Source organism: Caloenas nicobarica, chromosome 31 (assembly GCF_036013445.1).
Source record: "Caloenas nicobarica isolate bCalNic1 chromosome 31, bCalNic1.hap1, whole genome shotgun sequence".
NCBI lineage: Eukaryota > Metazoa > Chordata > Aves > Columbiformes > Columbidae > Caloenas > Caloenas nicobarica.
This window is the reverse complement of record NC_088275.1, coordinates 1,581,849-1,608,966: the sequence shown is the minus strand read 5'-3', so window position 1 is coordinate 1,608,966 and position 27,118 is coordinate 1,581,849. Positions and strand designations below refer to the sequence as shown.

General features: G+C 66.9%; 4 protein-coding genes across 7 annotated transcripts; 2 read left to right on the top strand and 2 right to left on the bottom strand.

The window, feature by feature from the left end:
- Positions 1-265: 265 nt before the first annotated feature.
- Positions 266-4,679, top strand: PEX19 (peroxisomal biogenesis factor 19). Of its 2 annotated transcripts, none has more exons than XM_065653978.1 (8): positions 266-371; positions 986-1,074; positions 1,169-1,313; positions 2,299-2,384; positions 2,791-2,946; positions 3,458-3,634; positions 4,336-4,380; positions 4,472-4,679. In XM_065653978.1, exons 1-8 carry the CDS (start codon positions 317-319, stop codon positions 4,523-4,525), a joined length of 807 nt encoding a protein of 268 aa, XP_065510050.1. In that variant the 5' UTR covers positions 266-316; the 3' UTR covers positions 4,526-4,679. The 2 variants fall into 2 exon arrangements, with proteins under 2 accessions (XP_065510050.1, XP_065510049.1); XM_065653977.1 differs by having other exon boundaries at positions 1,148-1,313.
- A 1,074-nt stretch (positions 4,680-5,753) lies between these two features.
- Positions 5,754-16,002, top strand: DCAF8 (DDB1 and CUL4 associated factor 8). The gene is made up of 14 exons (XM_065653921.1): positions 5,754-5,864; positions 6,518-6,563; positions 8,200-8,268; positions 8,346-9,010; positions 9,220-9,360; positions 10,039-10,133; positions 11,413-11,523; positions 12,536-12,608; positions 12,699-12,756; positions 12,860-12,967; positions 13,179-13,309; positions 14,946-15,065; positions 15,146-15,262; positions 15,356-16,002. The coding sequence occupies exons 3-14, from the start codon at positions 8,220-8,222 to the stop codon at positions 15,467-15,469; spliced, it is 1,782 nt and encodes a 593-aa protein (XP_065509993.1). The 5' UTR covers positions 5,754-5,864; positions 6,518-6,563; positions 8,200-8,219; the 3' UTR covers positions 15,470-16,002.
- Positions 16,003-16,101: 99 nt separating this feature from the next.
- Positions 16,102-21,436, bottom strand: PEA15 (proliferation and apoptosis adaptor protein 15). Of its 3 annotated transcripts, none has more exons than XM_065653999.1 (4): positions 21,353-21,436; positions 18,406-18,579; positions 17,479-17,634; positions 16,102-17,345 (listed from the first exon to the last, which is right to left on the bottom strand). In XM_065653999.1, the coding sequence occupies exons 2-4, from the start codon at positions 18,575-18,577 to the stop codon at positions 17,281-17,283; spliced, it is 393 nt and encodes a 130-aa protein (XP_065510071.1). In that variant the 5' UTR covers positions 18,578-18,579; positions 21,353-21,436; the 3' UTR covers positions 16,102-17,280. The 3 variants fall into 3 exon arrangements, with proteins under 3 accessions (XP_065510071.1, XP_065510072.1, XP_065510070.1); XM_065654000.1 differs by lacking the exon at positions 21,353-21,436 and adding an exon at positions 20,229-20,233; XM_065653998.1 differs by lacking the exon at positions 21,353-21,436 and having other exon boundaries at positions 18,406-18,780.
- A 330-nt stretch (positions 21,437-21,766) lies between these two features.
- On the bottom strand, positions 21,767-26,775 carry CASQ1 (calsequestrin 1). The gene is made up of 11 exons (XM_065653947.1): positions 26,129-26,775; positions 25,365-25,449; positions 25,186-25,286; positions 24,861-24,972; positions 24,326-24,399; positions 24,121-24,251; positions 22,779-22,824; positions 22,602-22,656; positions 22,412-22,512; positions 22,236-22,310; positions 21,767-21,989 (listed from the first exon to the last, which is right to left on the bottom strand). Exons 1-11 carry the CDS (start codon positions 26,369-26,371, stop codon positions 21,819-21,821), a joined length of 1,194 nt encoding a protein of 397 aa, XP_065510019.1. The 5' UTR covers positions 26,372-26,775; the 3' UTR covers positions 21,767-21,818.
- Between the last annotated feature and the right edge of the window lie 343 nt (positions 26,776-27,118).

Sequence of the window (27,118 nt, the reverse complement as noted above, 5' to 3'; positions counted from 1 at the left end):
AAATCTGGGACCTCGATAGCTGGGACCCCAAGAACTGGGACCCCCAGAACTGGGACCCCCGAGGGGCTGAGACACCCAAATCTGGGACCCCCAGACTCGGGACCCCCCGACTCGGGACCCCCCGGGGCTCCCGCGGAGGGGCGTGGCCTCTCCGTGGGCGGGGCTTCGGCGGAGGGGCGTGGCCTCGCCGTGGGCGGGGCTCCCGCGGAGGGGCGTGGCCTCGCCGCGGGCGGGGCTCCCGCGGAGGGGCGTGGCCTCGCCGTGGGCGGGGCTCGGCGGTCCCGCCCCCTGGCGGCGGAGGCGGAGCGGCGCCAAGATGGCTGCGGAGCCGGGCCCGGGGCCCGACCCGGAGCTGGAGGAGCTGCTGGACAGTGAGCGGGGCCGGCGGGCGGAGGGACCCGGGGGGACGCGGGGGGACCCGGGGTTATGGGGTGCAGTGGGGCTGGGGGTTACTGGGGTGTAATGGAGTCACTGGGAGTGGTGTGGGTCTGGGGTATATGGGGTGTAATGGGGTTACTGGAGTGTAATGGGGTGTCACTGGGGTATAATGGGGCTGGGGGTTACTGGGGTGTAATGGGGCTATTGGAGTATAATGGGGCTGGGGGTTATTAGGGGTGTAATGGTGTTACTGGGGTGTAATGGGGTTATTGGGGTGTAATGGGGCTGGGGGTTACTGGGGTGTAATGGCGTTACTGGGGTCCAATGGGGCTGGGGGTTACTGAGGTGTAATGGCGTTACTGGGGTGTAATGGGGCTGGGGGTTATTGGGGTGTAACGGGGTTACTGGGGTGTAATGGGGCTGGGGGTTACTGAGGTGTAATGGGGTTACTGGGGTGTAATGGGGCTGGGGGTTACTGCGGTTCAGTTATTGGGGCGCAGCCAGGTTGGGGGGGGATCCAGCTGGGGCTTGCAGGGCTGCGGGGGGTCACTTTGGGGATGGGAGGCGGGTCTAGGGGGTCCCCCTCATCCCGTCTCCCCCCCACCAGGTGCCCTGGACGACTTCGAGAAGGCCCGACCCGCGCCCCCCCCGCCGCCCCCGCCCGGGGCGCAGCCCCCGCCCAGCGCCACCGCCCAGGTGTGACACCCCGGGACGTGACCGGGGTCGGGGACACGGCGTCCCCGCCGGGGTGACCGTGCCCCCCACCCAGGCCGCGCTGTTCGCCTCGCAGGAGCGGTTCTTCCACGAGCTCTTCGAGGGCGACTTGGCCTCGCAGGCGGCCGCCGAGTTCGAGGCCGCCATGCAGGAGCTGGCGCGGGAGGAGCCGCAGCTGGTGGAGCAGTTCCAGAGGCTCTCGGAGGCGGCGGGAAGAGTGGGTGAGGGCGCCCCTGGGACCCATGGGACCCCCAGGAGCCCCTGCTCCCCCCCGGGACCCCACATTGCCCCCTGGGACCCCCTGCTGCCCCATGGCGCTGGCGCACACCGAGGGGGCGGTGGGCAAAGTGGGTGAGAGCTGTGGCCTCCCAGGAACCCCCGCAGCTCCACGGCACCCCCAATTGCCCCCCAGGACCCCACGCTGCCCCCCAGGACCCCTGGGACCCATCACAGGCTCAGGGGACCCCTCACTGCCCCCTGGGACCCTCCACTGCCCCGTGGCACTGGCACACACTGAGGGGGTGGCAGGCAGAGTGGGTGAGAGCTGTGGCCCCCCAGGACTCCCCACTGCCCCCCAGGAAACCCCGCAGCCCCACAGGAACCCCCATTGCCCCCCGGGACCCCCTGCTGCCCCCTGGGACCCCACACTGCCCCCAGGACCCCCTGCTGCCCCATGGCGCTGGCACACACCAAGGGGGCAGCGAGCGGAGTGGGTGAGAGCTGTGGCCCCCTGGGACCCCCTGCTGCCCCCCAGGACCTCCCTCAGCCCCACAGCACCCCCTGCTGCCCCCCTGGGACCCCTTCCCGCCCCGTGGCATCAGCACATGCCAAGGGGTGGCCACCCTCCCCGGCTGACGGATCGGTTGTGCCGGAGCCGGGGTGCTGCAGCCTGGAGGGCACTGGCACAACTGGCATGTGCCAGCCTGGGGGGGCACACGGGGCTTTGGGGACAACGGGCGGGGGGGTCTCCACTGTGTCAGGTGGTGACGGGTTTGCTTCGATGCCGGTTGACACCTTTGCAGTGTCACAGCACCGGGTGTCCCCCCACATACTGGGGGGCTCCCTGATCCTCCATGGAGAGGGGGAAGGTTTGGAGGTCCCGCAGGTCCCCAGGACCCCCATTTAGAGGTGCGGTCCCAACAACAAGCCTCAGAGCGGCGTCCCTGGAGTGTCCCCGTCACCAATGGCGTTTCCCGGTCCCCGCAGGCAGCGACGCGGCGTCGCAGCAAGAATTCACCTCCTGCCTCAGGGACACGCTGAGCGGCCTGGCCAAGAACGCCACCGACCTGCAGGTAACGGGGTGCCGGCCGGGCCCCCCCGCGGCGTCACCGCAGCCCCGCCGTGTCATTTCACCCCATTAATGGTGATCGATATGGAAAGGGGGAGTGTCAGGAGGATGGAGCCAGGCTCTTCTGGGTGACAGCCAGTGACAGGACAAGGGGCAATGGGTGCAAACTGGAACACAGGAGGTTCCGCTTGAATAGGAGAAGAAACTTGTTCGCGGTGAGGGTGCCAGAGCCTGGCCCAGGCTGCCCAGGGAGGTTGTGGAGTCTCCTTCTCTGCAGACATTCCAACCCGCCTGGACACCTTCCTGTGTAACCTCAGCTGGGTGTTCCTGCTCCGGCGGGGGGGTTGCACTGGATGAGCTTTCGAGGTCCCTTCCAACCCCTGACGTTCTGGGATTGTGTGTCCCCGCAGAGCCCGGCTGAGGAGGAGCTGGCGACGGCGCTGGCGGGGCTGGGGCTGGAGGAGGGGGATGGCGAGGCCGGCGTCCTGCCCGCCGTGCGCGGCGTCATGCAGAGCCTGCTCTCCAAGGACCTGCTCTACCCCTCACTCAAGGAGATCACCGACAAGGTTCGGGGCTGGGGTCTGTCTGTCCGTCCCCTCCGTCCACAGGGATGCCGGGGTCTGTCTGTCCCTTCCCTCCCTCCATGGGAACCCCGGGGTCTGTCTGTCTGTCCCCTCCCTCCGTAGAGACCCCAGGGTCTGTCTGTCTGTCCCCTCCCTCCACAGGGACCCTGGGGTCTGTCCGTCCCCTACCTTCACAGGGGTCCCAGGGTCTGTCTGTCCATCCCCTCCCTCCACGAAGACCCCAGGGTCTGTCTATCCATCCCCTCCCTCTGTGGGGACCCTGGGGTTTGTCTGTCCGTCTCCTCTCTCCATGGGAACCTCGGGGTCTGTCTGTCCCTCCCCTCCCTCCACGAGGACCCTGGGGTCTGTCTGTCCGTCCCCTCCCTCCATGGGAACCCCAGGGTCTGTCTGTCCCTCCCCTCCCTCCACAGAGACCCCGGGGTCTGTGTGGGTCTTGGGACAGGCTGGGGGGGGCCATGGCGGGGGTCCCCGTGTGACGCCGCTGTCCCCGCAGTACCCCGAGTGGCTGCAGCGGCACGGCGCGGCGCTGCCGGCCGAGCAGGCGGCGCGGTACCGGGAGCAGCACGGCGTGATGTGCCGCATCTGCCGGGAGCTGGAGGGCGAGCGGCCCGACGAGGGCGAGGAGGAGCGGCGGGCGCGCTTCGAGACCCTCCTGGACCTCATGCAGCAGGTCAGCGCGGTGCTGGGGGACACACGGGGACACCCCTGACGCACCCCGAGCGGCCCTGAGCCCCCTGAGCGGCCCTGAGCCCCCCTGAACCCCCCTGAGCCGCCCTGATCCCCCAGAGCCACCCTGACCCCGCTGAGCTGCCCTGAGACCCCCTGAGCGGCCTTGACCCCCCCCGGACCATCCTGACCCTGCCGAGCCACCCTAAGCCCCTCCAAGTTGCCCTGACCCCCCCCAAGCCACCCTGAACCTCCCCTGACCCCCCCAGAGCCACCCTGACCCCCCTGAGCTGCCCCGAGCCCCCCTGAGCGGCCTTGACCCCCCCTGAACCGTCCTGACCCCGCCGAGCCACCCTAACCCCCCCCAAGTTGCCCTGACCCCCCCCAAGCCACCCTGAACCTCCCCTGACCCCCCAGAGCCACCCTGAGCCCCCCTGAGCTGCCCTGAGCCCCCCTGAGCCACCCTGAACCTCCCCTGACCCCCCAGAGCCACCCTGACCCCCCAGAGCCGCCCTGACCCCCCTGAGCCACCCTGACCCCCCCAGAGCCACCCTGAACCTCCCCTGACCCCCCAGAGCCACCCTGACCCCCCTGAGCCACCCTGACCCCCCAGAGCCGCCCTGACCCCCCTGAGCCACCCTGACCCCCCTGAGCCGCCCTGAGCCCCCGTGAGCCACCCTGACCCCCCCCGTGTGTCCCCCACAGCTGCAGGAGCTGGGCCACCCACCCAAGGAGCTGGCGGGGGACGCGGTGAGTGTCCCCAGGGGATGGGGGGACCTGCCCAGACCCTCCCCCGGACGCCTGGGTCCCCTGGTTCACCCCCCCCCGCCCCATCCCGCAGCCCCCGGGCTTCAACATGGAGCTGCCGGGCGCCGAGCAGTGTCGCCTCATGTAGAGCCTCGTTACGCACTAATTAACACCCCGACGAGGATGAAGATGAGGATGAGCAGCCCCGGCTCTGCTGTCCCATGGGGGTGGGGGCTTGGGGACCCCGACCCCGGGGACGCGCGGGCGTCCCCAAATGTCCACAATAAACCCGTTGGCACCCACGCTGGCTCCGCCTGGGGAAACTGAGGCAGGGGTGGCCGGCGGGGGGACATCCCGAGTGACACAGCACGCGACAGGGCACGGTGGCCCTGCAATAACATGAGGGAGGCGTGGGGCGACCCTACAATAACACGGGGGGCACGGGGCGACCCTACAATAACAAGGGGGGACACGGGGTGGCCCCACGTTAAAGAGGGCGCGGGGTGACCCTTCAACACCATGGGGACACACATGACGTGACCCCAGGTGGGGGCTGGCGGGGGGGCATAGGGCGACCCTACAATAACACGGAGGGCACGGGGTGACCTTACAATAACAAGGGGGGACATGGGGTGACCCCACATTAAAGAGGGCACAGGGTGACTTAAACACCACGGGGACACGCACGACGCGACCCCACATTAACCCCGGGCGGGGGGCGCACTGGGCGACCCTACAATAACACGGGGGGCACGGGGTGACCCTACAATAACAAAGGGGGACACGGGGTGACCCCACAGTGACACAGGGTGACCCCACATTAAAGAGGGCGCAGGGTGACACTTCAACACCACAGGGACACACATGACACGACCCCACATTAACGCCGGGCGGGGGGCGCACTGGGCGACCCTACAATAACACGGGGGGCACGGGGTGACCCTACAATAACAAAGGGGGACACGGGGTGACCCCACAGTGACACAGGGTGACCCCACATTAAAGAGGGCGCAGGGTGACACTTCAACACCACAGGGACACACATGACACGACCCCACATTAACCCCGGGCGGGGGGCGCACTGGGCGACCCTACAATAACGGGGGGCACAGGCCGACCCTACAATAACAAAAGGGGACACGGGGTGACCCCACGTTGAAGAGGGCGCGGGGTGACCCTTCAACACCACGGGGACACACACGACACGACCCCGCAGTAACCCCGGGATGGGGGGGAACGCACAGGGCGACCCTACAATAACACGGGGCCGGGGGGGTCGCCGCTGCCATGGCGACGGCGAGGGCCGGCGCTGTCGCGCGGCCCGTCGCGCCGCGGCCCGTTTGCCGTAAAGCGGCGCCGTAAAGCGTCCCGCGGAGGCGGCGCACTAAGATGGCGGCGGCTGCGCCCGGGGCCGGTGGCGGAGGAGAAGCGACCGGGGCCCGCGGGGCCCGCGCTTGAGCGACGGCCGGGAGCTGCCGGGCAGCCGGGTCGGTGCGGGGCCTTCCCCTCCCTCCCCCTTCCCGCCCCGACCGGCCGATCCCGCCGCGGCCTCCGCTCCCCTCCGCCCCCCCCGCAACCCCGGGGGACGCGGCCTCAGCCTGGGCGGGGGGGGGTCCCGCCGCCCCCGCGGTGAACGGGCCTTTCGGGGGGACCTGAGGGGGCCAGCGGGGACTGGGGGGGTCCCTGCTTTTCCCCGGGGATCGCTGCGTTTTGGGGGGTCCCCGCTGCGCCGGGGGGACCCTGTGGTGTGGGGAGGGGGCTGGGGGGGTCCCTGTTGTCCCCGGGGCGGGTTCCTGGTGCCCCCAGGGGCTCCTGAGCCCGCGGGAGGGGTCCTGAGGGTCCCTCTGTCCCATCCCGGCTCGGTCCCTGTCACCCCCGGGGTGTCGCCACCTCCCTCGGGGGTCCCTCCTGTCACCTCCGCGGTGTCACCGTGTGGCTGGGGGGACACCGGGGGTTCCCCCACCCCCCTGTGGTGCTGAGTCCCGTCCCCCCCCCCGCCCTGGCTCCAAACCCCGTCCTTGGGTCTCTGTCACCTCCTCCCTCCCAGGACAGTTCCCGTTGTCCCCAGGGGTGTCCCCGGGGTGTCCCCAGGGGTCCCCGGGCAGGGGGTTCCCATGATATAACCTGTCATTCCCGTCAGCTGCCAGCGACCCCCCAGCCCCGGCACCCCCGGCACCGCCACGCAGGTGAGTGGGACCCCCCTGGCCGTGCGTCCGTCTGTCCGTCTTGTGTCTGCCCCCGGTTGTCTTCGCTTTGCCGGATCCTTTGTGCCAGTGCTGCGGTTTTGGGCTGCTCCGGTGGGATTTCTGCCAGCCTGGGGACCCTTGTGTCCCCCCCATTCTTGTGCTCGTTAGCTGTGGTTAATTAGGCCCTTCCTGTGCTGGGGGGGGGGTGGGTGCTGCGGCCCCCAAAGAAACACTGGGATGCCCTGAAATGGGGGGGCTGGACCCCCTGTAATTGTAGATGGGAATAAGCTGCTTAATTAGTGTCATTAGTGGCCCCACTGAGCTCTTGGGCAGGTTTGGGGTGAACCCCGAGTGCAGGGCTGGGGGTCCCTCCAGCTTCTCCCCCAACAAGGGGTGTTAGGGGTGAAAACTGCTTGTTGTGGGAGTTTGAACTGGTTGGGGGGGGGAACGGAGGCTCGAGCGCGGCCGCCCCGGCCATGGCCACTGAGGGAACTTTCCTTAAATAGAAGCGACTGAGCCGAGCGCGGCGCGACACGAGCCGGGAGGGACCCGGCGTAAACACGGGCGTGAGGCTGCGCCGCGGTGCGTGCCGGTGCCGTGAGGCCGCGCTGTGGCGTGAGCCGGCGCAGGGACTCTCGGTGATGGGAACCCCCCCACCCCGTGCTCGCCCCGGCCCCGTTTCTGCTTTGTGCGGCGGGGCCGGGGTGTTTGCGTCGCTGTGTAAATGTTTTGGTGACGGGCCGCTCTGTGTCCCACCGGCTCGCAGCAGCCAGGGGCGGGAAGGACCCGTCTCCTGGGTGCAACCGCTGGACTTGCCGACCGGTATCACGCCGGGATATTTTTAGGGCTGGCAGCGCAGATCCTGCCCAGACGTTGGCTCCGGGGTGTGTGGAAGGTGGCCGGGGAGCCTGGTGTCCCCGCGGTGTCCCTGTTCTGTCCCTGCCGTCTGCTCTGCCAAAGCACCGCAGGGTTTCTTTTCCTCGATCTCGATTCCCCGGGAGTTGCCAGTGCCCGGTGTTGGTGGGTGCGATACCAAGTCAGGCTGGTTACGGGGTGACGATTCCTCTTGTGTGTGTCCCTCACCTGCGGGAGAAGGTGTTGGTGACAGGGCTGATGTGACAGAGGAAACAGGTCCCGAGGAGCAGAGTCTGGACCCGGTTCCAGCTCCGTTTGCTCCGATATCACCTGTTTCTGGTGCAGGGCCGGCATTGCCAGACCCAGCCAAGGTAGAGACTTTGGGTCCTTGGGGCTCTGCTGCTGTTAATTCCGGCTCTAACGAGGATTAGTTGCCAGAGCGGTCGCTGTAATCAGAGTTAATGATGTTCTGGCTCCAGCTTTTCACTGCGTGTAAACGGAGAATTGCAGCCGCCCCCTGCCCTGGGCGCCGCGCATGAAACAGTCTGAAAACAGAGGGAAAGAAAAGAACGAGCAAAGCAGGAATAGAATGGTTTTGTTCCTTTTGTGTTCCCCTCTGTCATGGCCAAACTCGTGGCTCCGTGTTCCCTCCTGTGTCACCCACTGTGGCAGCTCTGCTGCCCTCACCAAAAGCCACCCGTGGGCGACAGCACCACGACGCCGGGGTGTCCGCGGCCCCCGCGCTCCCTTCTCACCGTGTTTTTCGTCCTCTCCCGCGCAGGGTTTGCATTGGAACACGCGATGTCGGACAAGGGCAGCGGCATGGACGGCAAGACGGACATCGTGAACGGTAAGGACGGCTGCCGGGGGGCGCATGCGCCGGGCCGTCCCACCGCGGGGGCTCACGGCGTTGCCTGCGCCACGCAGGCAGCTTGTCCAGCAGCCCCGAGGAGATGTCGGCCGAGGAGGGACGGGAAACATCCTCCGGCATCGAGGTGGAGGCCTCGGACCTCAGCCTGAGCCTGACGGGCGACGAGGCAGCACCCACCCGCACCGAGAGCCGCGGCACCGACACGGAGAGCTCGGGTGAGGAGAAAGACTCGGATAGCATGGACGACACGGGGCACTACTCCATCACCGAGGAGAGCCGTGCACGGGACCGCTCGGACGATGAGGAGGAGGAGGAGGAAGAAGAGGAAGAGCAGCGGTCGCGCCGCCGCGCCCAGCGCAAGCGTGCTGGCCGCGAGCACGACTCCTCGGACGACGAGCGGGCGCTGGAGGACTGGGTGTCCTCGGAGACCTCGGCACTGCCGCGGCCGCGCTGGCGGGCGCTGCCGGCGCTGCGGGAGCGGGAGCTGGGCCGCGGCGCCCGCTTCGTGCGTGAGGCGTGCGGGGCGCGGGTGTTCGTGCAGCGGTTCCGCCTGCAGCACGGGCTGGAGGGGCACACGGGCTGCGTCAACACGCTGCACTTCAACCAGCGCGGCACCTGGCTGGCCAGCGGCAGCGACGACCTCAAAGTCGTGGTGTGGGACTGGCTGCGGCGGCGGCCGGTGCTGGATTTCGAGAGCGGCCACAAGAGCAACGTCTTCCAGGTGAGGAGGGGACGTGGGGGGCGATCTGGGGTCCCCCCGTCACGAGAAGCTCCTGATTGTGGCAGGACGATGCAGGAGAAACGTCTGGGGGCTGTGGGAGGGTCTGGCCGCTGCGTGGTGGGAATTAACCACTGAAACCCGCCGGTTTGCCCCAAAACCCGGCGCTGAAAGTCTTTTCCCCGCCTCTCTCTCCTCGCTGTCTCCCCCAGGCCAAGTTCCTGCCCAACAGCGGGGACTCCACGCTCGCCATGTGTGCCCGCGACGGGCAGGTTCGCGTGGCCGAGCTCTCGGCCACCCAGTGCTGCAGGAACACCAAGCGCGTGGCGCAGCACAAAGGAGCTTCGCACAAGGTGACACCCCGGCAGCACGCGGAGTGGGGGTTGTTGGGGACCCCCTGAGACACCCAGGACCCCCCGAAATACCCAGAGACCCCTATGACACCCAGGGGCCCCCCAAGAGACCCACTGACCCTTGAGACATCTGGTGAACCCCCTGAGACACCCAGGGACCCCCAAGATACCCATTGACCTGTGAAACACTGGGGGATGCTCCAGAACACCCGGGGACCCCCCAAGCCACCCATTGACCCTCGAGACATCTGGGGAACCCCCTGAGACACCCAGGGACCCCCAAGATACCCAGTGACCCCCCCAAGACACCCATTGACCTGTGAAACACCCGGGGATGCTCCAGAACACCTGGGGACCCCCTGAGACACTGGGCGACCCTCCGAGACACTGAAGACCCCCTGAGACACCCAAGGGACCCCCCCAAAACACCTGGGGACCCCCCAAGTTCCCCGGGAACCCTTCTGTCCCGCACCTGCCAGGAGCGGTGAGGGCAGAACCGCTGCCACGTGGTGCCACAGCTGGGGAGGGGACGGATCCAAAGCTCCTCTCTGGTCCCCATCACCTTGGAGGGGACAAAGAGGGTGCAGGCGCGAGGCTTGGCGCTGCTTCGGTGGAGGGACGGGATCTGGTGGCGCTGTTGGTGCAAAGGGAACCGATGCCCGAGTGTTTATCTTGCAGCTGGCCCTAGAACCGGACTCTCCATGCACTTTCCTATCGGCAGGTGAAGATGCTGTGGTCTTCACCATCGACCTGCGGCAGGACCGGCCCGCCTCGTGAGTACGGACGTGCCGGCGGGGGCCCCGGGGGCTCCCTGACGAGCGGTCGTGGCGATACGTGCCCGTTTTGTGGGCGCAAAGTGGGGAAATGAGAGATTTTTGCCTTTCAATTCATGCTGTCGCTGGTCAGAGCTTTTCCGCCGCTGGCGGGTGCGGATATGAACCTCACTAATTAGCGTTTGAACCCTCATCCTGCCCTTGCTGGGACTCCGTTCAGAGAGAAAATAGAAATAACACCGATAGAAAATAGCAATAATAATGCGGTGGCTGCCACGCTGCCCAGCAGCACGGAGGGTCCTGGTTCACGGCGGCATGGAAACCTCCCCGCGCTGGCACGAGCGCTATCACCGTTAATTGAAAAACAATAATTAGCGAGCAGCCGGGTGGTGCGTGCTGGATCTGACGAGCTTCCAAACCCAACCCGCGGCTGTCGGAGTTTGGTATCTCGGTACTTTTCCAATCCGGCGACGTGTTATTTTGGAGATGATCCCGCTTAACTCGGCGCTTTGGGTTTATTTGTGTGCGCGAGGGCTTTTGTGTGCAGCCCCGGACCCGTTTGTTTCGTAACCAGCACAAAAACCGCCCGGGCGGCTCAAAACCACCGCGGTTAATCCTGCCCCTGCCTTGCCCCCCCCGCCTGCAGAGCCGGGTCCGTGAGGCTGGCGGGTCTGTCTGTCCGTCCCCTCCCTCTGCAGGGACCCCAGGGTCTGTCTGTCCGTCCCCTCCCTCTGTGGGGACCCCAGGGTCTGTCCGTCCCTCCCCTCCTGCCTAGCGGGCTTTGGTGGCAGTGGGAATTGCCACCCAGGGCCGGTGACACTGCGCTGGAGGGCGCTCAGCCTGGAGGCAGCTCCCGGCTCTTTGTTAAGCCAAATGGCATAATTAAAGACGAGCTTTGGAGCTGCCGGGTTTGCGTTTGTGTCTGAAACCCGAAATCCTGAGCTCCTGGGGGATGGGGATGGCGTGTGTGTCGTTAAATCTGGGCCTGATTACAGCCCAGACGGGTGGGAGAAACGGCAGCAAAGCGGTTCTGCTCCGGAGTTAATCCGGTTCTGCTCTCGGAGGTGTCGAAGGAACAGGGACCGATCTCACGTGTGAGCTGCCAGCTGGAACGGGCGCGTTTGGGTTCTTTTGTTGGCGGGGTGTTGTTTTTTTTTCTCTGGGAGTGAGTAAGAGACTCGCGGAGCTTCTGCTTCTCCCATCTGGACCCTGTTTTGAAGCCGAGGTGGATTTTTTTTGGTGGTGTTTTGTTATGATTTTTTTTCCTTGTTTCTTAAAGGAAACTGGTGGTCACGAAGGAGAAGGAGAAGAAGGTGGGTCTGTACACCATCTACGTCAACCCCGCCAACACCTTCCAGTTTGCTGTGGGGGGCAGAGATCAGTTTGTCAGGTGAGTCTGTGCCCAACCTGACCCCCAAAATGGACTCAAACATCCCCGGGGGGGCTCAGCCCCTGAGCCCCAAAATCTGATGTGGCCCCCAAAACGCTGCAGTTGCTGCCGCCTCCGCAGCCCGACCTCCCGTCATAGAGAGGATTAACCAGGAGGATTTGGATCCTCTGGGGTTTAGCCCTGGGATCCTCTGTCCTGGAGCGGTGAGATCCTTCCCTCGGCAATTAGCGACACTTAACGAGCCGCTGATTAACCCTCCCTTGGTCCCAGATTAATCTCATCTCCCGGGGATGGGATTAGGGTTGGGGATGGGCTCAGTTTCAGGACTGAGCTCTGCAGGTGACACACACAAAGCCCGTTGGCCTTGGGAGCAGCCCTGGGCGTGTGTCCGGGTCGTGTCCATCTGTCTGTCCCCTCGGCTCTGTCTGTCCCCTCACTCCGTCTATCCCCTTGGCTCCCCGCGGCTGCTGGGTTTAAGGCGCAAAACTCGATGGCGCCTGTTTTGTGGCCGAAGTGAATTGTATGCGCACCAAACCCGCCGGATGTGCCGGAGCCGTTCCCGGGGGATGCCAGGGGACACCGCGGCCCCGCTGCCGGCAACACCGGCTCCCCGGAGTGTCTGGCAAACAGGCAGCGGCTCCTGGGGCGCCGGGCAGGGAAATGCCGAACACGTGGGCTCGCGGCTGCTCAGCCGGTGCCGCGGCGGCTTCGGGAGAACCGCGATCGCTGCTCAGCCGCAGCCTCCGCTCCCCAGGGCAGCCAAGGGACAGGCGCGGTGACGGTCACATCGTCCCGGCCGCAGGTGGTGGCCTGTAGGGACGCAGGCGGTGACGTTGGCACGTGCTGCCGAGCGATGAGAGGTGACATTAAGCTGCTTTGGCCGCGCCGCGGGTTTGGACGCAGCGTTGGGGGGAAACCACGGCTCTGCCGCGCTCCTGCCCGGTCCCCGGTGTTCCCGGTGTCCTGAGCGAGTGACAAACGCCCAACACCACCGTCCTCCCCCCCTACCCAGGATCTACGACCAGCGGAAAATAGACGAGAACGAGAACAACGGCGTGCTCAAGAAATTCTGTCCGCACCACCTGGTGAGCACCGCGGTTTGGGGGACACAATGACCCCCCGGTTTGGGGGGGCTACAGGGATGGGTGGGAGCTGAGCTCTGTGCCCTCCACCAGGTGAACAGTGAGTCCAAGGCCAACATCACCTGCCTGGTGTACAGCCACGACGGCTCAGGTGAGTGACACGGGGGTCACAGCCCCAGCTGGTGGCACCGGGGGGGTCACAGCCACCTCCATGTCCCCCCCCCGCTAACGCCGTCCCCTCTGTCCCCCGCCAGAGCTCCTGGCCAGCTACAACGACGAGGACATTTATCTCTTCAACTCCTCGCACAGCGACGGCGCCGAGTACATCAAGAGATACAAGGGACATCGCAATAATGCCACCGGTGAGGACCACGGGGAGGGCAACGGGACCGGCGGCACCGCTTGGAGCCGATTTCTGCCGCTCGGAGACCCCGAGTGTGAACCGGGGAGTCAGAACGAGGATTGTGTGCCTGGGGACGTGGCTGTCACCCTGAAAACTGGTGGCGGAGGGGGGGACACGGCGGGTTTGTGACCCCCACCCCGCCCTGGCCGCGGTTTGTCCCCCTCCCTCAGTGAAAGGCGTCAACTTCTACGGCCCGAAGAGCGAGTTTGTGGTGAGCGGCAGCGACTGCGGCCACATCTTCCTGTGGGAGAAATCCTCCTGCCAGATCGTGCAGTTCATGGAGGGCGACAAGGGTGGCGTGGTGAGTCCCCCCCGCGTCACCCGGCTGCTCTTTATTTCGGTGCGCCAAATTTTCCAACGCAAAATAGAATCATTTAATAGGAGAAGCGTAATGTCCCTACCAGATTAGCCCATAGCTGAGTGGTTAGGACGTTATCATCTCCATGTTGCTCCGGGGGAATTTTTAATGCACGCAACATAGTCTGAGAAGGGTATTCAGTACAGGAATATCGCCCCCTTCTCTTGAGAAAACGCTTTAAAATAATGTAGCGCTTCAAAGTTTTGAGACCCATGCCCTGTTTCTGAATGACTTGAAAACTTAGCTTACTAAATAAGCCTCAAAGTTACAGTTTCTCATTGGATTTAGGAACCTTCCCCTGCTTAGCAATTAGGCAACTAACTTCTATGTTTTGTCAGGGCCTCGCAAGAGTTTTCACTGGTGAGCTCGCTCTTGTAAATCCCTTTTTGTGGAGCCTAATTTTGCATTTCAGACTATAATTTGGCAAGCGAATGGAAAGAACAAAAGATGTGGAGGAACTAGCCGTTATAAGGATACCCAGTTGTCCCTGGGGACGTACCCTATGCTTTTTAATTGGAAGAAGTTCACACATGGTGAACACAGGTTTATAGCTGTATTAGCCAGGCTTAGTTAGGACAGAGAACTAGATTTGTCTTGTATGTATAATTTTGTCCCCGTCCCCGGCTTGTGTCCCCACTGGCACCAGCCGCTCCCGCCTGAATTCACCGCTTTTTGTGCTTTTTCCACCAAAGCCGAGCGGGAAGGGGACATGGGGCAGATGCCGGATTTCCAGGCTCCGGCGGACAGTGGTCGGGTCCCTGCCTGGTGTCCCCACTGGGGAGGGGGGGACAGTTTTGGGGTTGGTGTCACGGGGATGGCAGAGCCCTCGCCGCTCTGTCCCCCACAGTCACCCTTTGTCCAGTGGCCGTGGCTCCGTGCCAGCTCCTGGCGGCTGCTGGCACCGCCACCCCCCGCCGGCAGCACCGGGTCCCCCCCAGGACCCCCACCAAGGGCCAGGTCCTGCCCAGGACCCCCCCAGATCCCCCCAATCCCCTTGGGGGCCATGGCCCCTCTCCCCTGGGCTTTGCTGTGGGGGGGTTTGGGGTCCCCCATCCCCAGGCTCGGTGCCCTTGGGGGCACTCTGAATTTGAGGGTTTACTGGTGGGGACTGGGGGATGCTGGTGGGACTGGGGGCTGTACCCAGGTGGCACTGGGGACACTGGTGGGGACTGGGGGATGCTGGTGGCTGCACCCAGGTGACACTGGGGACACTGGTGGGGACTGGGGGATACTGGTGGCTGCACCCAGGTGACACTGGGGACACTGGTGGGGACTGGGAGATGCTGGTGGCTGCACCCAGGTGACACTGGGGACACTGGTGGGGACTGGGGGCCAGTGGTGGAACAGGCACCAGCATCCTTGTGGCACTGGGGCCACTTTAGGGACCAGGGGGTGCTGGTGGGACACGGACTGGGGCACCAGCACCCACATCGTACTGGGGACACTGGGGAGGAACACACACCCACCCCCAGGGCTGGGGGGTCCTTGGGGACAGAGATCTGACCTGAGGCTGGGGTGAGGGGCTGGGGGGGCCACCTGGGTGCCTCATTTGGGGTGACCCCCCCATGTCCCCCCCCAGGTGAACTGCCTGGAGCCCCATCCCCACCTGCCCGTCCTCGCCACCAGCGGCCTGGACCACGATGTCAAGATCTGGGCGCCCACGGCCGAGACCCCCACCGAGCTGGCGGGGCTGAAGGAGGTGAGTCCTGGGGCAGGGTGGGGGGGGGTAGGATGGGGGGGGGACCCCCCTAAACCCCCCCTGACCCCCGCGACACGCAGGTGATCAAGAAGAACAAGCTGGAGCGGGACGAGGACAGTCTGCACCACACCGACATGTTCGACAGCCACATGCTCTGGTTCCTCATGCACCACCTGCGACAGAGACGCCACCACCGGGTAGGTGACCCCCCCACCCACCACGCACCCCCCCCAAAACCCCTTCGCACCCCCCTTCACCCCCTATTCTCTGGTTTTCCCCCCCCTCGGCAGCGCCGGCGGGAGCCGGGAGCACCGGACGGCGATTCGGACGAGTCCCCCAGCTCCTCGGACAGCTCGGACGAGGAGGAGGAGGGTCCGGACCGGGTGCAGTGCATGCCCTCCTGAGCCCCCCCCCGCCCCAAACCGCCGCGGGGGGCCCCCACTAACACTTTGAGCTTTGTATTGACTTAAGGACCCCCCCGCCCCCCATCCCCACCCCCCCTGCTCCCTCCCCAGGACCCACATGGCAGAGAGGGGGGGGATTTTTGTACTAACGCGGCCCCCCCGTTCCCCTCTCCTGCTCTTTGGGGGAGGGGGCCCCCTCCCCTCACGCTCTTCAGGGCCCCCCCCGCCTTGATCCGGGGGGGCTGTGTACCCCCCGTGTTCCCCCCCGGGGGTGTTTGCAGAGATGCTTGTCTGGTTTGTACATATCAGTGATTTGCACTTGGTTTGGCCCCCCCTGCCCCCCCAGCGACGTTCTGTTCTTTTTTGGGGGGTGGGAGGGCGGGCGGGGGGGGGGCTTCCCCGTCACTGTTAGAGGCCTAATTTTATATGTATTAAAACCAAATCGAACTTGGATGTTATCAAGTTAAAATTATTGTAAAAGTTTGAATATATATTATATATAAATGCAATAAAAAGCGATAGAGAGAGGCCAAGGGCTGCGTGTCCCCAGTGTCCCCAATGTCCCCGTGTCCCCCTCCCCAGGGGGTGTTTTGCCCGTTTTCGCCGTGTTTTCCCCCAAACACCCCCCCCGACAGAGCCAGGCGACCCTCCAGAGCAGCTTTTCATCTCCATTTATGAGATCCATACACAGTCAGCGCGGTCGGGGGGGGGACAGGGAGCAGGGAGGGGCCCCCCAGGGGCCACCGGGGTGTCACCTGTGTCCCCCCGCCCCGCACCAGGATCTCTATGGGGGGGGAGAGGGGTCCCAAACAGTCATTTTTGCAACAAAAGACACAGTTTTAGGGGAAAACGAACATGGTCCCTCTCCTGGAGACAATAAATAGGGGGGGGACACGACACGGGGGGGACACACGAGCCGGGGGCCGCGCGCAGGCGCTCTGCGGGTTTTAGCTTTTATTAAATAAAATATATTAACATATTCTCTCTCCAGTGCCCCCCCACCCCGGGTTAGTAGCTAGAGCTGAACCCCAGAGACCCCCCCCAACCCTGCGCACACTGCGGGGGGGCTGTTCCCGTTCCCAGTCCTGTGCCCCCTCCCTCCCAGTATGGCACTGGGAGAGGCTGGAAGGACCCCCCCCCCAATCAGTCTGGCTGGTTGGGGGGGGCTCCCAATTGTGCCCCCCCCAACCAAAGTGGGGGTTTGGGGGGGTCTTTCCAAGGGAGATTCCCCAATGCCCTGGGGGGGAGGGTGGGGTCCCCCCATGTCACCACCTGCACTGGGGCTGCCACTGCGCCCTCCCACCACGTCACCTCCTTGTCCCCTCACACACCACAGCCCCCGGGGGGGGGACACTACAGCCGTGTCCCCTCCTCCCCGCGGGGCTGAGGCCTCACAAACTCACTCCATCCTCTGGGGGGGGCCGCAAACCCCCCCCACTCAGCCGTGCTGCTCGCCCCCTCCCGACCTGCCCCCTCCTTCGTCCCCATGTCCCTGTCCCCCCCCCAACATTGGCGTGGGGGGCGGTCCCGGTGCCTGTCACACCCCCCCAGTGCCACAACTTGAACTTGGGGGGGGGTCCCCTGTTGTTGTCCCCCCTCCTAGTGAGGGCTTGGGGGGTCCCCTGGGAACAGCAAAGTGCCAACCCCCGCCAGACCCCCCCCACACGCAGAGCGGCCCTGGCGGGTGGGGGGGGGGGCGTTAAGACTTGGTTAGTGACCGCGCCGGCCCCCCCCGCCTGCCCGGGGCCGGAGAGGCGGTGGGGGACACGGGGGGGGCACAGCCTTCATCCTCCTCCTCCTCGCCCCCCACCTCAGGCTTTCTTGGGTGGGGGGGCCAGTTTGATGATCTCCTCCTCCGAGGGCTGCCGGATGATGTCTGCGGGACACGGCGCCGTCAGCAGGGCTCTGCCGTGTCCCCCCAACCCCGGCCAAAGCCACCCAGACCCTGCCCCGGCGTCCCCATCCCCTTGGCGGGGGGGGGTCTCTGTCCCTTTTTGGGGGGTGCTCACCCTTGTACTTCTTGGCGCTGGGGATGCGGGTGAGCTTGGTGTCCACCTCGTCCTCCTCGGAGATCTTGAGCACCTGCGTGCGGTACTGAACCACCATGGTGAGCAGGTCGGGGCGGCGCGAGATCTCGAAGATGTGCTCGATGTACGACAGGTTGTCTGCGGGGACACGGGGACACGCGCTGGGACACCCGCGCGGCGGCGCCAAGGGGGCCCCGAGGGACGGGAGCTGGGGACAGGGAGCAGGCGGGGATGGGGACCTGGGCAAGGGACAGGGGATGACAGTCCCAGGGGACAGGGACTGGGATGGGGACCAAAGCGTGTGACAGGGGACAGCAGGAGCAGGGTCAGCAGCAGGTGACAGAGATGAGCAGGGACAGGGACTGGAACCAGGAGAGGGGACAGGAGCCAGGTTGGGGACCACAGGAGACAGGGACAGGGGTGGGGACCAGGGCAGGAGACAGGGATCAGTGCAAGGGACTGGGGTGGGGACAAGGAAAGCAGACAGGAGACCAGGATGGGGATGGGGACGAGGATAGGACCAGGATGCGGATAAGGATGGGGATGGGGACCAGGACGGGGACTGGGATGGAGACCAGGAAAGCAAACAGGGGACCAGGATGAGGATGGGGACAAGGATGGGGACAAGGATGAGGACCAGGATGGGGACCGGGACGGGGACCAGGAAAGCAGACAGGAGTCCAGGATGGGGACAAGGATGGGGACCAGGATGGGGATGGGAACACAGATGGGGATGGGGACAAGGAAAGCAGACAGGGGACCAGGATGGGGACAAGGATGGGGATGGGGACAAGGATAAGGATGGGGAGAAAGAAAGCAGACAGGGGACCAGCACGGGGATGGGGACACAGATGGGGACCAGCCCAGGGCAGTGTCCAGGGCTGGGGACCAGGGCCAGGGGGGTGTCACCTCTGCCCAGCTTGTCGTGCTTCTCCAGGAAGGTGAACCAGTGGTGGCTGGTGGCGATGGCCTCGCCTTCCCCGCTGGGGATGTCCTCCTTGCAGGCCGACTTGAGCTGCTCCAGGTCCTCGGCCGTGATGTTCTGCGCCAGCTCCTCCAGCAAACTGCGGTACTCGGCCATGGCTGGTGCCACCCGCATCACGAGCTGCCCGGGCTCAGCCGCTGGCCCCCCCGGACCCCCCCGCGCGGCGCCAGCCGGGCTCCGCTGGCCCGTGACTCATGTGATGCTCACGGGATGTGACAGGGACGGCGGGACCCGCTGTGTGTGTCTCTGTGTGTGTGTGTGTGTGTCCCCCGGCACAGAGGAGCCTCGAACACGCGCCCTGTCCCTGCGCAGACCCCCCCATGGCGTGGGCTGACCCCCGCCCCCCGGTACGGCACAGCCCCCCCAATGCACCCACCGCATCGCCCCAGAGTGGGGGGTACAAAGAGCACCCCCATCACCAGGCGCGGATCAGGGTGGGGGGGTGGTGTGGGGGTCAACGCTGGGAGGGGGTGTGTGGGGGTCACACCCTGTTCCCCCCCCGCCCATCCATCCCCTGTTGCGCCTCGGTCGCCATGGCAACCGCTGCCACCCACCCCAGGGATGCGGTTGCCGTGGCGATCGCAGCCCGGCCGCCCTTTGGGGCTCCTCCCGTGTGTGTGTGTGTGTGTCCCCCACCCTCCCCGGGGGGGGGCACCTGTGGGTGCTGAGGGAGGGACCCCACAGACACGGAGGAGACACAGACGCATGGGGGGTGGGGGGACACGCTGGCACCCACCGCGCTGCTCCCCCACGGCACGGGCACGCATGCGCCCCTCCCCGCCCCCCCCCCCCCCCAACTCGTGCGTGAACCGTAAACAGCCCCCCCCCCCCCGCCCCCCCGCAGACACCTGCACGCACAGACACCCCCACCCCCGCACGGACACGTGTGCACGCGCGTGCACCCACCCCCCCCCACTTCACACCCACACCCCCCCACCCATTCACACCCCCCCCCACCCATCACGCCCACACCCAAACACACTCACACCCCCGCACACACGCTCCCCGCCGCCCCCCATCCCGCTCACACGCGTGTCCCCGCCGTGTCCGGCCCCTTTAAGGCCGCCGATGACTCAGCCCCTGGCCCGGACGCCTGGGTCCTTCCGGGCGGGGGGGTGCGGGGGTTGGGGGCGGGGACCCCCCCCCCCTCCCCGCCGTGGCCGCCTGCCCATTCCCAGGCCCGGCAGGTCCCGCCCGGACGCCTGGGTTCCCCCGCCCCCCCCGCCGCCGCGGTCCTGGAAAGAATGGGGGGGGGGGATGCCCGAGACCCCCCCGCGGGACCCCCCCCGTTCACGCGTCCCATGCAAAACGCCTCATGAATATGCACGAGGGGCGTGGCCCCACGGGGGCCCATTCACAAGGGCGGGCGGGGCGGGGGGCGCCTAATCCCGCGGCGGGGGGGGCCAGGACACGGGGAGGGGGGAGCAGGACACGGTGGGGGGGGGCAGGACACGGGTGGGCCGGTTCCTTCCCGCTTTTGTCTCCCCCGCTCCGGCCAGGTGCGGGAGGGGGGCTCCGACAATCACTGGCCCCCCCACGCCGGGACCTTGGGGCGGGTGGCGACAGCGGGAACGGGGGGGGGGAAAGGGCCCCCCCTACCCGGACCCCCCCCCGCAGCCCCGGGGACAACGGGCCTTTGTGCAGGGGGAGCAGCGCAACGCCGGCCGGGGCCGCCCCCGGGTCCCCCCCCGCGAGAACCCGAATCACGGTGCTGGCCCCACGGACACGGGCCCGGCCCCGCGGGCACCGGCCGGCTGCGTGGGCAGCGGCCCCGGCCCCGGCGTCCCCCCCGCGTCCCGGGGTCCCCCCCCGCGTCCCGGGGTTCTCGCCCTGCCCGCGGCGGGACGCGCATCCCACATCTGGGGCACATCTGGATGCGCCCCCGCCCCGTGCCTCAGTTTCCCCACGCGGGACCGTGCGGAAGCTCCGTGGGGCGGAGCACGGGGGAAGGGGGGGGAGAGATGAGTCGTGGCCCCCCCAGCCCTCCCCGTCCCGGGGCAGCGCGGCGGAAGAGGCGGCTCCGCCGCCGCCACGGCCCAGTTTGGCCCCAGTCTGGCCCCAGTTGGGCCCAGCCCGGCCGCGTGACCGCCTCACGCGCCCCCTCCCACCCGTGTTCCTGGGGAGTCCGGCCACGCAGCCGCCCCCAATTCACCCACTCGCGGCGGGGGGGTACCCTGCCCCAGGGAGCGGGTGGCATCCCGGTGCTCCGCGGCTACTGGGCGGCACTGGGAGCGCTGGGCGGCGGCGTGGGGACGGGCGGCGGGTGGGGGGACCCCGCGTCCCACGGGGACCGGGTGGCATCCACGGGGGATGTGGGACGCGCCGGGTCTTGGGTGGGGATGGGGGAACCGGGGGGAGCATCGGGATCGGGTGGGGATGGCGAAGCCCGTGTCTCGCGTGGACCGGGTGGGGGCCGGGACCGGGTGGCACCGCGTGGACCGGCGGGCCCAGACACCCCCCCCTCCCTCCCCCGCAGGTCACGGGTTCGCGCCCCCCCCCAGGGGAGTGAAAGGGGAAGTGGAAGGGGCGGGCGAGACCCGCGGAGGGGGAGGCACTAGCCGGGGGGGGGTCCTGGCACTCCCGGTATTACCGGGGCCGTTAACCCCTTCCTGGCCACGGCCGGGGCGGGGCAGCGCGCGTTACCGGGGGTGGGGGGGATATCTAGTACCGGAGTGGGGGCGTCACTACCGCGGCCCCTGCCCGGCTGAGGGGACCGGGATCGGGACCGGGATCGGGACCGGGATCGGGACCGGGATCGGGATCAGGACCGGGACCGGATGGCGGCAGCCGCCACCTGCATCCGGCCGCGGTTCCGCTCGCGTTCCCGTGTGTCGGCGGGAGCCGCCGGTGCCCGCGCAGCCCCGCACTTACCGGCCGGCTGGGGCGGTGCCGGTGGCGGTGGCGGTGCCGGTGCGGCCGCTCGGGATCGCGGTGCTGCCGCTCTGAGCGGCGGGGCGGGGCTTGGCGGGGCGGGGCTTGGCGGGGCGGGGCTGCGGGGGCGGGGCTTAGCTGGGCGGGGCCCGGGGGAGCCGCCCCGCCCCGCGGGGACCGTGGGTGGGTGGGTGGGTGGGTGGGGGCACCCGCGCACCGGCCCGATCCTCGATCCCTGCTTGGGACCGTCACCCCAGGGAAGGGGCACAGTGGGGACACCCACGAGTGTCCGTGTCCCCGCGGGTGTCACTGTCCCTCCAGGAAGCCCCACGGAAACCCCCGACATCCACGCCTGGGGCGTCTCCAGTCCCCCTGCGTCCCCCTCCCCGGTGACACAACCTGGTTCTTTGGGAACTTTAATGTCTCGCGCAGGGCCAGGGCTGGGAGCAGAGGCCCAGCACAAGGCCTAGTCGGCGTCATCGTCATCATCTTCATCATCGTCATCATCATCATCGTCGTCCTCATCGTCGTCCTCGGTGTTGATGTCCCCGGCCAGCACGTCCTCCAGCCACCCCTCCAGCTCCTCGGGGCCCGGCAGATCCTCCTCATCTGCCATCTCCAGCCACACGCTGTCAGCCTGGGGACACCGCGGGGGGACACGTGGGACTGGCAGGGGACAGGGCGGGGGGGACACTGGCCGTGGGAGGGGACACCGAGGAGGGACATGGGACACTGGGGGACAGGACAGACTGGGCCCCTGACTCGCAGACGCTGCCTGTGATGAGCCCGTTGGGACTGGGTGACACTGGCTGATATGGGGGGGGCATGTCTGGGGTCCTCGGCGGGGGGGACATGTCAGGGGTGCCGGGGGGGGGACACTCACATCAGTGACATTGACCACCCCAATCTGGGGCCGGGACAGGTCGATGTTGAAGGTTTTCTCCCAGTAGGGAATGAGCTGCGGGGGGGACACACACACGGGTCAGGCCCCCCCAGGGCCGCCTCCCAGCGCCGGGGGGGTCGTGTGGGGTGTCCCCCCCCCCGCCGGGGGGCTGGTACCAGTGGGAAATCCCCGGGGTCGATCCAGAGGATGCTGAGGTCGGGGTTGTCCGTGTTGTCCCGGGCCACGTCCTTCAGGATCTCCAGGAACTCAAACCCGTCTGTGGGGGGGGGAACCGGGGTTGGGGGACACCAGGACCCCCCCGGACCCCTTGAGTTCCCCCCCTGGGCTCCCTGCCCCCTCTCTCACCCGGATCATCCTCCTCTGCGAAGGCCACGATGTGGATCCCATCCATGTCATCCTCCTGGGGGGACACGGGCCAGTGTCACCAATTGGGGGGGGCACCCCGGTGGGGGGGGGCTCCCTGGGGGTCAAGGTGAGGGTGACAGGCCCCCCCCCCCCAATCCCTCTCCCCGCCATGCTCACCCAGGTCTCGTACATGCTCTCGGGTTTGAGTTTCCGCAGAGTGGCCCTGCGAGATGGGGGGACAGTGAGGGACACCCCCAAACCCACCTCCCCACCCCGAGCTGCTGCCCCCCCCGGGCTCTGCTGTGCAACTGTGGGGATGCTGGGATGGGGGGCAGCGGCTGGGGGGGGGGACAGGACACCCGGGCTGGGTCTGAAGGGGTGGGGGGCACAGGGCCGGGGCTGAGCCCCCCCCAGCACCGCCGGCACCTCATGGCGGGGGGAACGTGCAGGGTCCCCCCATCTCCCCATCTCCGGCGGGATTGAGGCCGCAGCGGGGGGGGCGGGTTGATCCGGGGGGGGATTAAGGCTGCGGAACATCCCAGCAGCGCCTGGGGTTAACCCTGCCCTGCCCGCCCCTCCCACGGCCCGGGGGGGCTCGGCTGCCCCCCGACACCCCCAGACACCCCCCGACACCTCCAGACAGGCTCAGTGTCACCCCCACCCCTGAGGCCTCGCAAACTCATGTCACTGCAGGGACTGGGGTCAGGGGGAGCAGACTGGGGGGGCTCGGGCCCCACTGTGCACAGGGGGGCCCCCCCGGTTTCCCCCACCCCTGATATCCCCCATCCCTGCAGCTGCCCTGGCAGTCACTGGTCCCCATGGCAACCATCTCCCGTGGCAACCACCTTCCCATGGCAACGGTCTCCTGTAACAACCATCCTCCCTTGGCAACCTGTCCCCATGGCAACCACCACCCATGGCAAGCACTTTCCCATGGCAACCATCACCCTTGGCAACCGCCTCTCCATGGCAACCTGTCCCCATGGCAACCGCTTCCCCATGGCAAACACCTTCCCAAGGCAATAGTCTCCCGTGGCAACCACTCCCCGCCTTGGCAACTGCCTCCCCATGGCAACCATCTCCCATGGCAACCATATCTCCCATGGCAACCATCTCCCATGGCAACCATATCTCCCATGGCAACCATCTCCCATGTCAACCATCTCTCATGACAACGACTTTCCTATGGTAACCATGTCTCCCATGGCAACCACTTTCCCATAGTGACCACATCTCCCATGGCAACTATATCTCCCAAGGCAAACGCCTCCCCATGGCAACCACCTCCCATGGCAACCACCTCCCATGGCAGCCATCACTCTTGGCAACCGCCTCCCCATAGCAACCATCTCCCATGGCAACCACCTCCCACGGCAACCCCCTCCCATGGCAACCACTTTCCCATGGCAACCACATCTTCATGGTAACCATCTCCCATGGCAACCACCTCCCGTGGCTCCTGGTCCCCCCAGCACCCCCGGGGACACTGTGTGGGGGCGGGGGGGTCCCGGGCCCCCACCTCTTGTGGTGCTCCACAAAGGCCACGATCTCCTCCTTGCTGTTGGGCCGCCCGGGGACAGTCACCGGCTCCTCCATGAAGGGCTCGTAGAAGTCGATCTCGTTCAGCTTCAGTGTCAACTTCTTGGCTGTCTGGGAGTTGGGGGTCCCTGAGCCCCCCGAGGGAAGATCGGGGTCCCCGAGCCCCCCCAGGACCCCCGGCCCACCTTGCTGTCGAAGGTAGCGAAGAAGGAGATGTAGGGGTGGAATTCCTCTGCTGCCGCCTCAAAGGCCTTGAAGTCTGGGGGGACAGGGATGGGGCTGGTACCAGCACTGGGATCCAGCACCGGGATCCGGCACCAGGATCTGGTACCAGCCCCTCCAGCCCTGGTCTGTCCTGGGGGGCTCTGGCTCCAGAAGGATCCCCCCAGCCCCACGGTCAGAGTCGGTCCCTCGTGGAGGGACAGGCAGAGGGATGGATGGAGGGATGGATGGATGATGGATAGATGGATGGATGGGTGGATGGATGGATGGGTGGATGGATGGAGGGATGGATGGAGGGATGGATGGACAGAGGGATGGACAGAGGGGTAGATGGATGGATGGATGGATGGATGGATGAACGGAGGGATGGATGGATGGATAGATAGATGGATAAGCAAATGGCTGATGGATCGGAGGCTGTGGCCGTGGTGCTGGGGGGGACAGAGGGGACAGGGGGACATGGGAGGGGACACCAGGAGCTGCCCCAGCCCCACGTACGTTCCGAGTCCTCGTTCTTGAAGTAGCCGATGAGTTTGGGGTCATCCTCGATGTTCTCGAAGGCCTGGAGCTCGTGGTTGCCCTCGATGAGCTCCACAGGCTCCTCCAACACCTGGGGGGGGCAGCACAGGGGTCCCCAGGGGCCCCCCTGAGTAAGGGGGAGCTGCGCGGGGGGGTCAGGACTGGGAGGGGTCAGGACTCCTGGGTCCCCCCAGTCACACAAAGGGGGTTGGGTACTCAGACTCCTGGGTTCCCCCCTGGGATAGTGATGGGGGTAGAGGCTGGGGGGGTCCTGGGTGGGAAGGGGCGGGCAGGGGGGGCTCACGTCCAGCAGGAACTCCACCAGCGTGTCGGCCGCCAGCTCCCCGTCGTACTCGATCACCTCGTCGTCCTTGAACACGTAGATGCTGTCCTCCTCCGTCAGCCCTGGGAGGGGTCAGGGGGTCCCTGTGCCAGGTTTGGGGATCTGGGGGGGGTCCCTGTGCCTGGGGGGGTTACCCTTACCCAGCTTTTTGGCCAGGGCCATGTCCTTCTCAGAGTCGACGAGGCCAAATCCGACCCCCTTGTCCTCCAGCACCTGGGCTGCCAGCTGGGGGGACACGGCGCTGGGGACACCAGCCCTCTCCACTGTCCCTTTGTCCCCACCAGTGTCCCCAGTATGATGTGGGTGCTGGTGCCCCAGCCCATGTCCCACCAGCATCCCCTACTCCCTAAAGTGGCCCCAGTGCCACATGGATGCCGGTGCCTGTTCCACTACTGGCCCCCAGTCCCCACCAGTGTCCCCAGTGCCACCTGGGTGTAGCCACCAGCATCTCCCAGTCCCCACCAGTGTCCCCAGTGCCACCTCGGTGCAGCCACCAGCATCTCCCAGTCCCCACCAGTGTCCCCAGTGCCACCTGGGTGTAGCCACCAGCATCTCCCAGTCCCCACCAGTGTCCCCAGTGCCGCCTGGGTGTAGCTACCAGCATCCCCCAGACCCCACCAGCGTCCCCTGGGTGCAGTCACCAGTCCCACCAACATCCCCCAGACCCCACCAGTGTCCCCTGGGTGCAGTCACCAGTCCCACCAGCATCTCCCAGTCCCCACCAGTGTCCCAGTGCCCCACCAGTGTCCCCACTGCCACCTGGGTGCAGCCACCAGCATCGCCCAGTCCCCACCAGTGTCCCCAGCGCCCCACAACCGCCCCCGCCCCCGTGCCACTGCGTGTCCCCCCGTGTCCCCAGCGCCCCGCGGGGTGCCCCGCCGTGCCCTCCCCGCCCCGTGCCCACCTCCAGGACCAGCTCCTCCATGTCGCGGTGTCGCTGGCCCCCCCGGTCCCCCGGCGGGGGCGGCCGGTGCAGCAGCGCCAGCACCGGGAACCGCTTCAGCAGCGCCCGGTAATTGCGCAGGGTCACGGGCACCACTCGGTCCGCCCCGTCGTACGTGGGAAAGTCCAGGCCCCCCCCTGGGGACCCCCCCGGGACCGCGACCCCCAGGACCAGCAGCGCCAGCGCCCACCCCCACGGCCCCATGGCCCGGCGGGCGGACAGACGGACAGGGATGGACAAACGGCGGTGGAGGGGGACACCCGTGACACGGAGCTGCAGAGGGGGACGGACAGACGGGAGGTGGAATGGACAGACGGACAGATGCGGGTGGGACGGATGGACGAGAGGGGATGGGCACACGGCCAGGGGACGGACAGACGGCTCCGGGGGCAGAGAGACAGACAGACGGACAGCTCCGACAAGAGCCGGAGAGGGATAGACAGACAGACACAGCCTGGGGGACAGACGGACACAGCCTCGGGGACAGACAGACGGATTCCCTCGTGTCCGGGGATGGACAGACAGACGGACAGACAGAGCCCGACTGGAGCGGCGCAGGGGACGGACAGACAACCCCTGCCTGGCCCTGGGGGGCGGGGGGGGCGACGGGGACAGACACGGCCCCTTCCGGCCCGGTCAGGAGGGGACAGACGGACGCAGCCGGGCGGGGACACACGGACACCTGTCCCCTTCCCAGCGCCGAGGTGGCTCAAGGCACAACGGGGGGGCAGTGACACCCTGACCCCCCCGGCCCCCCCAGGGCACAGGGGGCGCTCGGGGCCCCGGGGGGCGCAGGGTCCGGCCGGGGGGCTCAGCCCTGTCCCCCCCTGTCCCCTGCTGTCCCCCCCTCCTTGCCACCCGCTCCAGCTCCATATTAAGCCAGGAAAGAAGAGCCGGGGGGGGGGACACACACTAAAAATAAGGAGCCGTGGCCGGTGTCCCCCGCAGCCT

Coding starts and splice junctions, on each gene's coding strand:
- PEX19 (XM_065653977.1), top strand. CDS start 317: ATGGCTGCGGAGCCGGGCCCGGGGCCCGACCCGGAGCTGGAGGAGCTG. Junction 372..985: donor GCTGGAGGAGCTGCTGGACA/GTGAGCGGGGCC, acceptor CCCCCCCACCAG/GTGCCCTGGACGACTTCGAG. Junction 1,314..2,298: donor GGAGGCGGCGGGAAGAGTGG/GTGAGGGCGCCC, acceptor CGGTCCCCGCAG/GCAGCGACGCGGCGTCGCAG.
- DCAF8 (XM_065653921.1), top strand. CDS start 8,220: ATGTCGGACAAGGGCAGCGGCATGGACGGCAAGACGGACATCGTGAAC. Junction 9,011..9,219: donor ACAAGAGCAACGTCTTCCAG/GTGAGGAGGGGA, acceptor TGTCTCCCCCAG/GCCAAGTTCCTGCCCAACAG. Junction 10,134..11,412: donor CGGCAGGACCGGCCCGCCTC/GTGAGTACGGAC, acceptor TGTTTCTTAAAG/GAAACTGGTGGTCACGAAGG.
- PEA15 (XM_065653998.1), bottom strand. CDS start 18,595: ATGCGGGTGGCACCAGCCATGGCCGAGTACCGCAGTTTGCTGGAGGAG. Junction 17,635..18,405: donor GCACGACAAGCTGGGCAGAG/GTGACACCCCCC, acceptor GTGTCCCCGCAG/ACAACCTGTCGTACATCGAG. Junction 17,346..17,478: donor CAGCGCCAAGAAGTACAAGG/GTGAGCACCCCC, acceptor CGTGTCCCGCAG/ACATCATCCGGCAGCCCTCG.
- CASQ1 (XM_065653947.1), bottom strand. CDS start 26,371: ATGGGGCCGTGGGGGTGGGCGCTGGCGCTGCTGGTCCTGGGGGTCGCG. Junction 24,973..25,185: donor TGGTGGAGTTCCTGCTGGAC/GTGAGCCCCCCC, acceptor TGCCCCCCCCAG/GTGTTGGAGGAGCCTGTGGA. Junction 21,990..22,235: donor GGGTGGTCAATGTCACTGAT/GTGAGTGTCCCC, acceptor CGGTGTCCCCAG/GCTGACAGCGTGTGGCTGGA.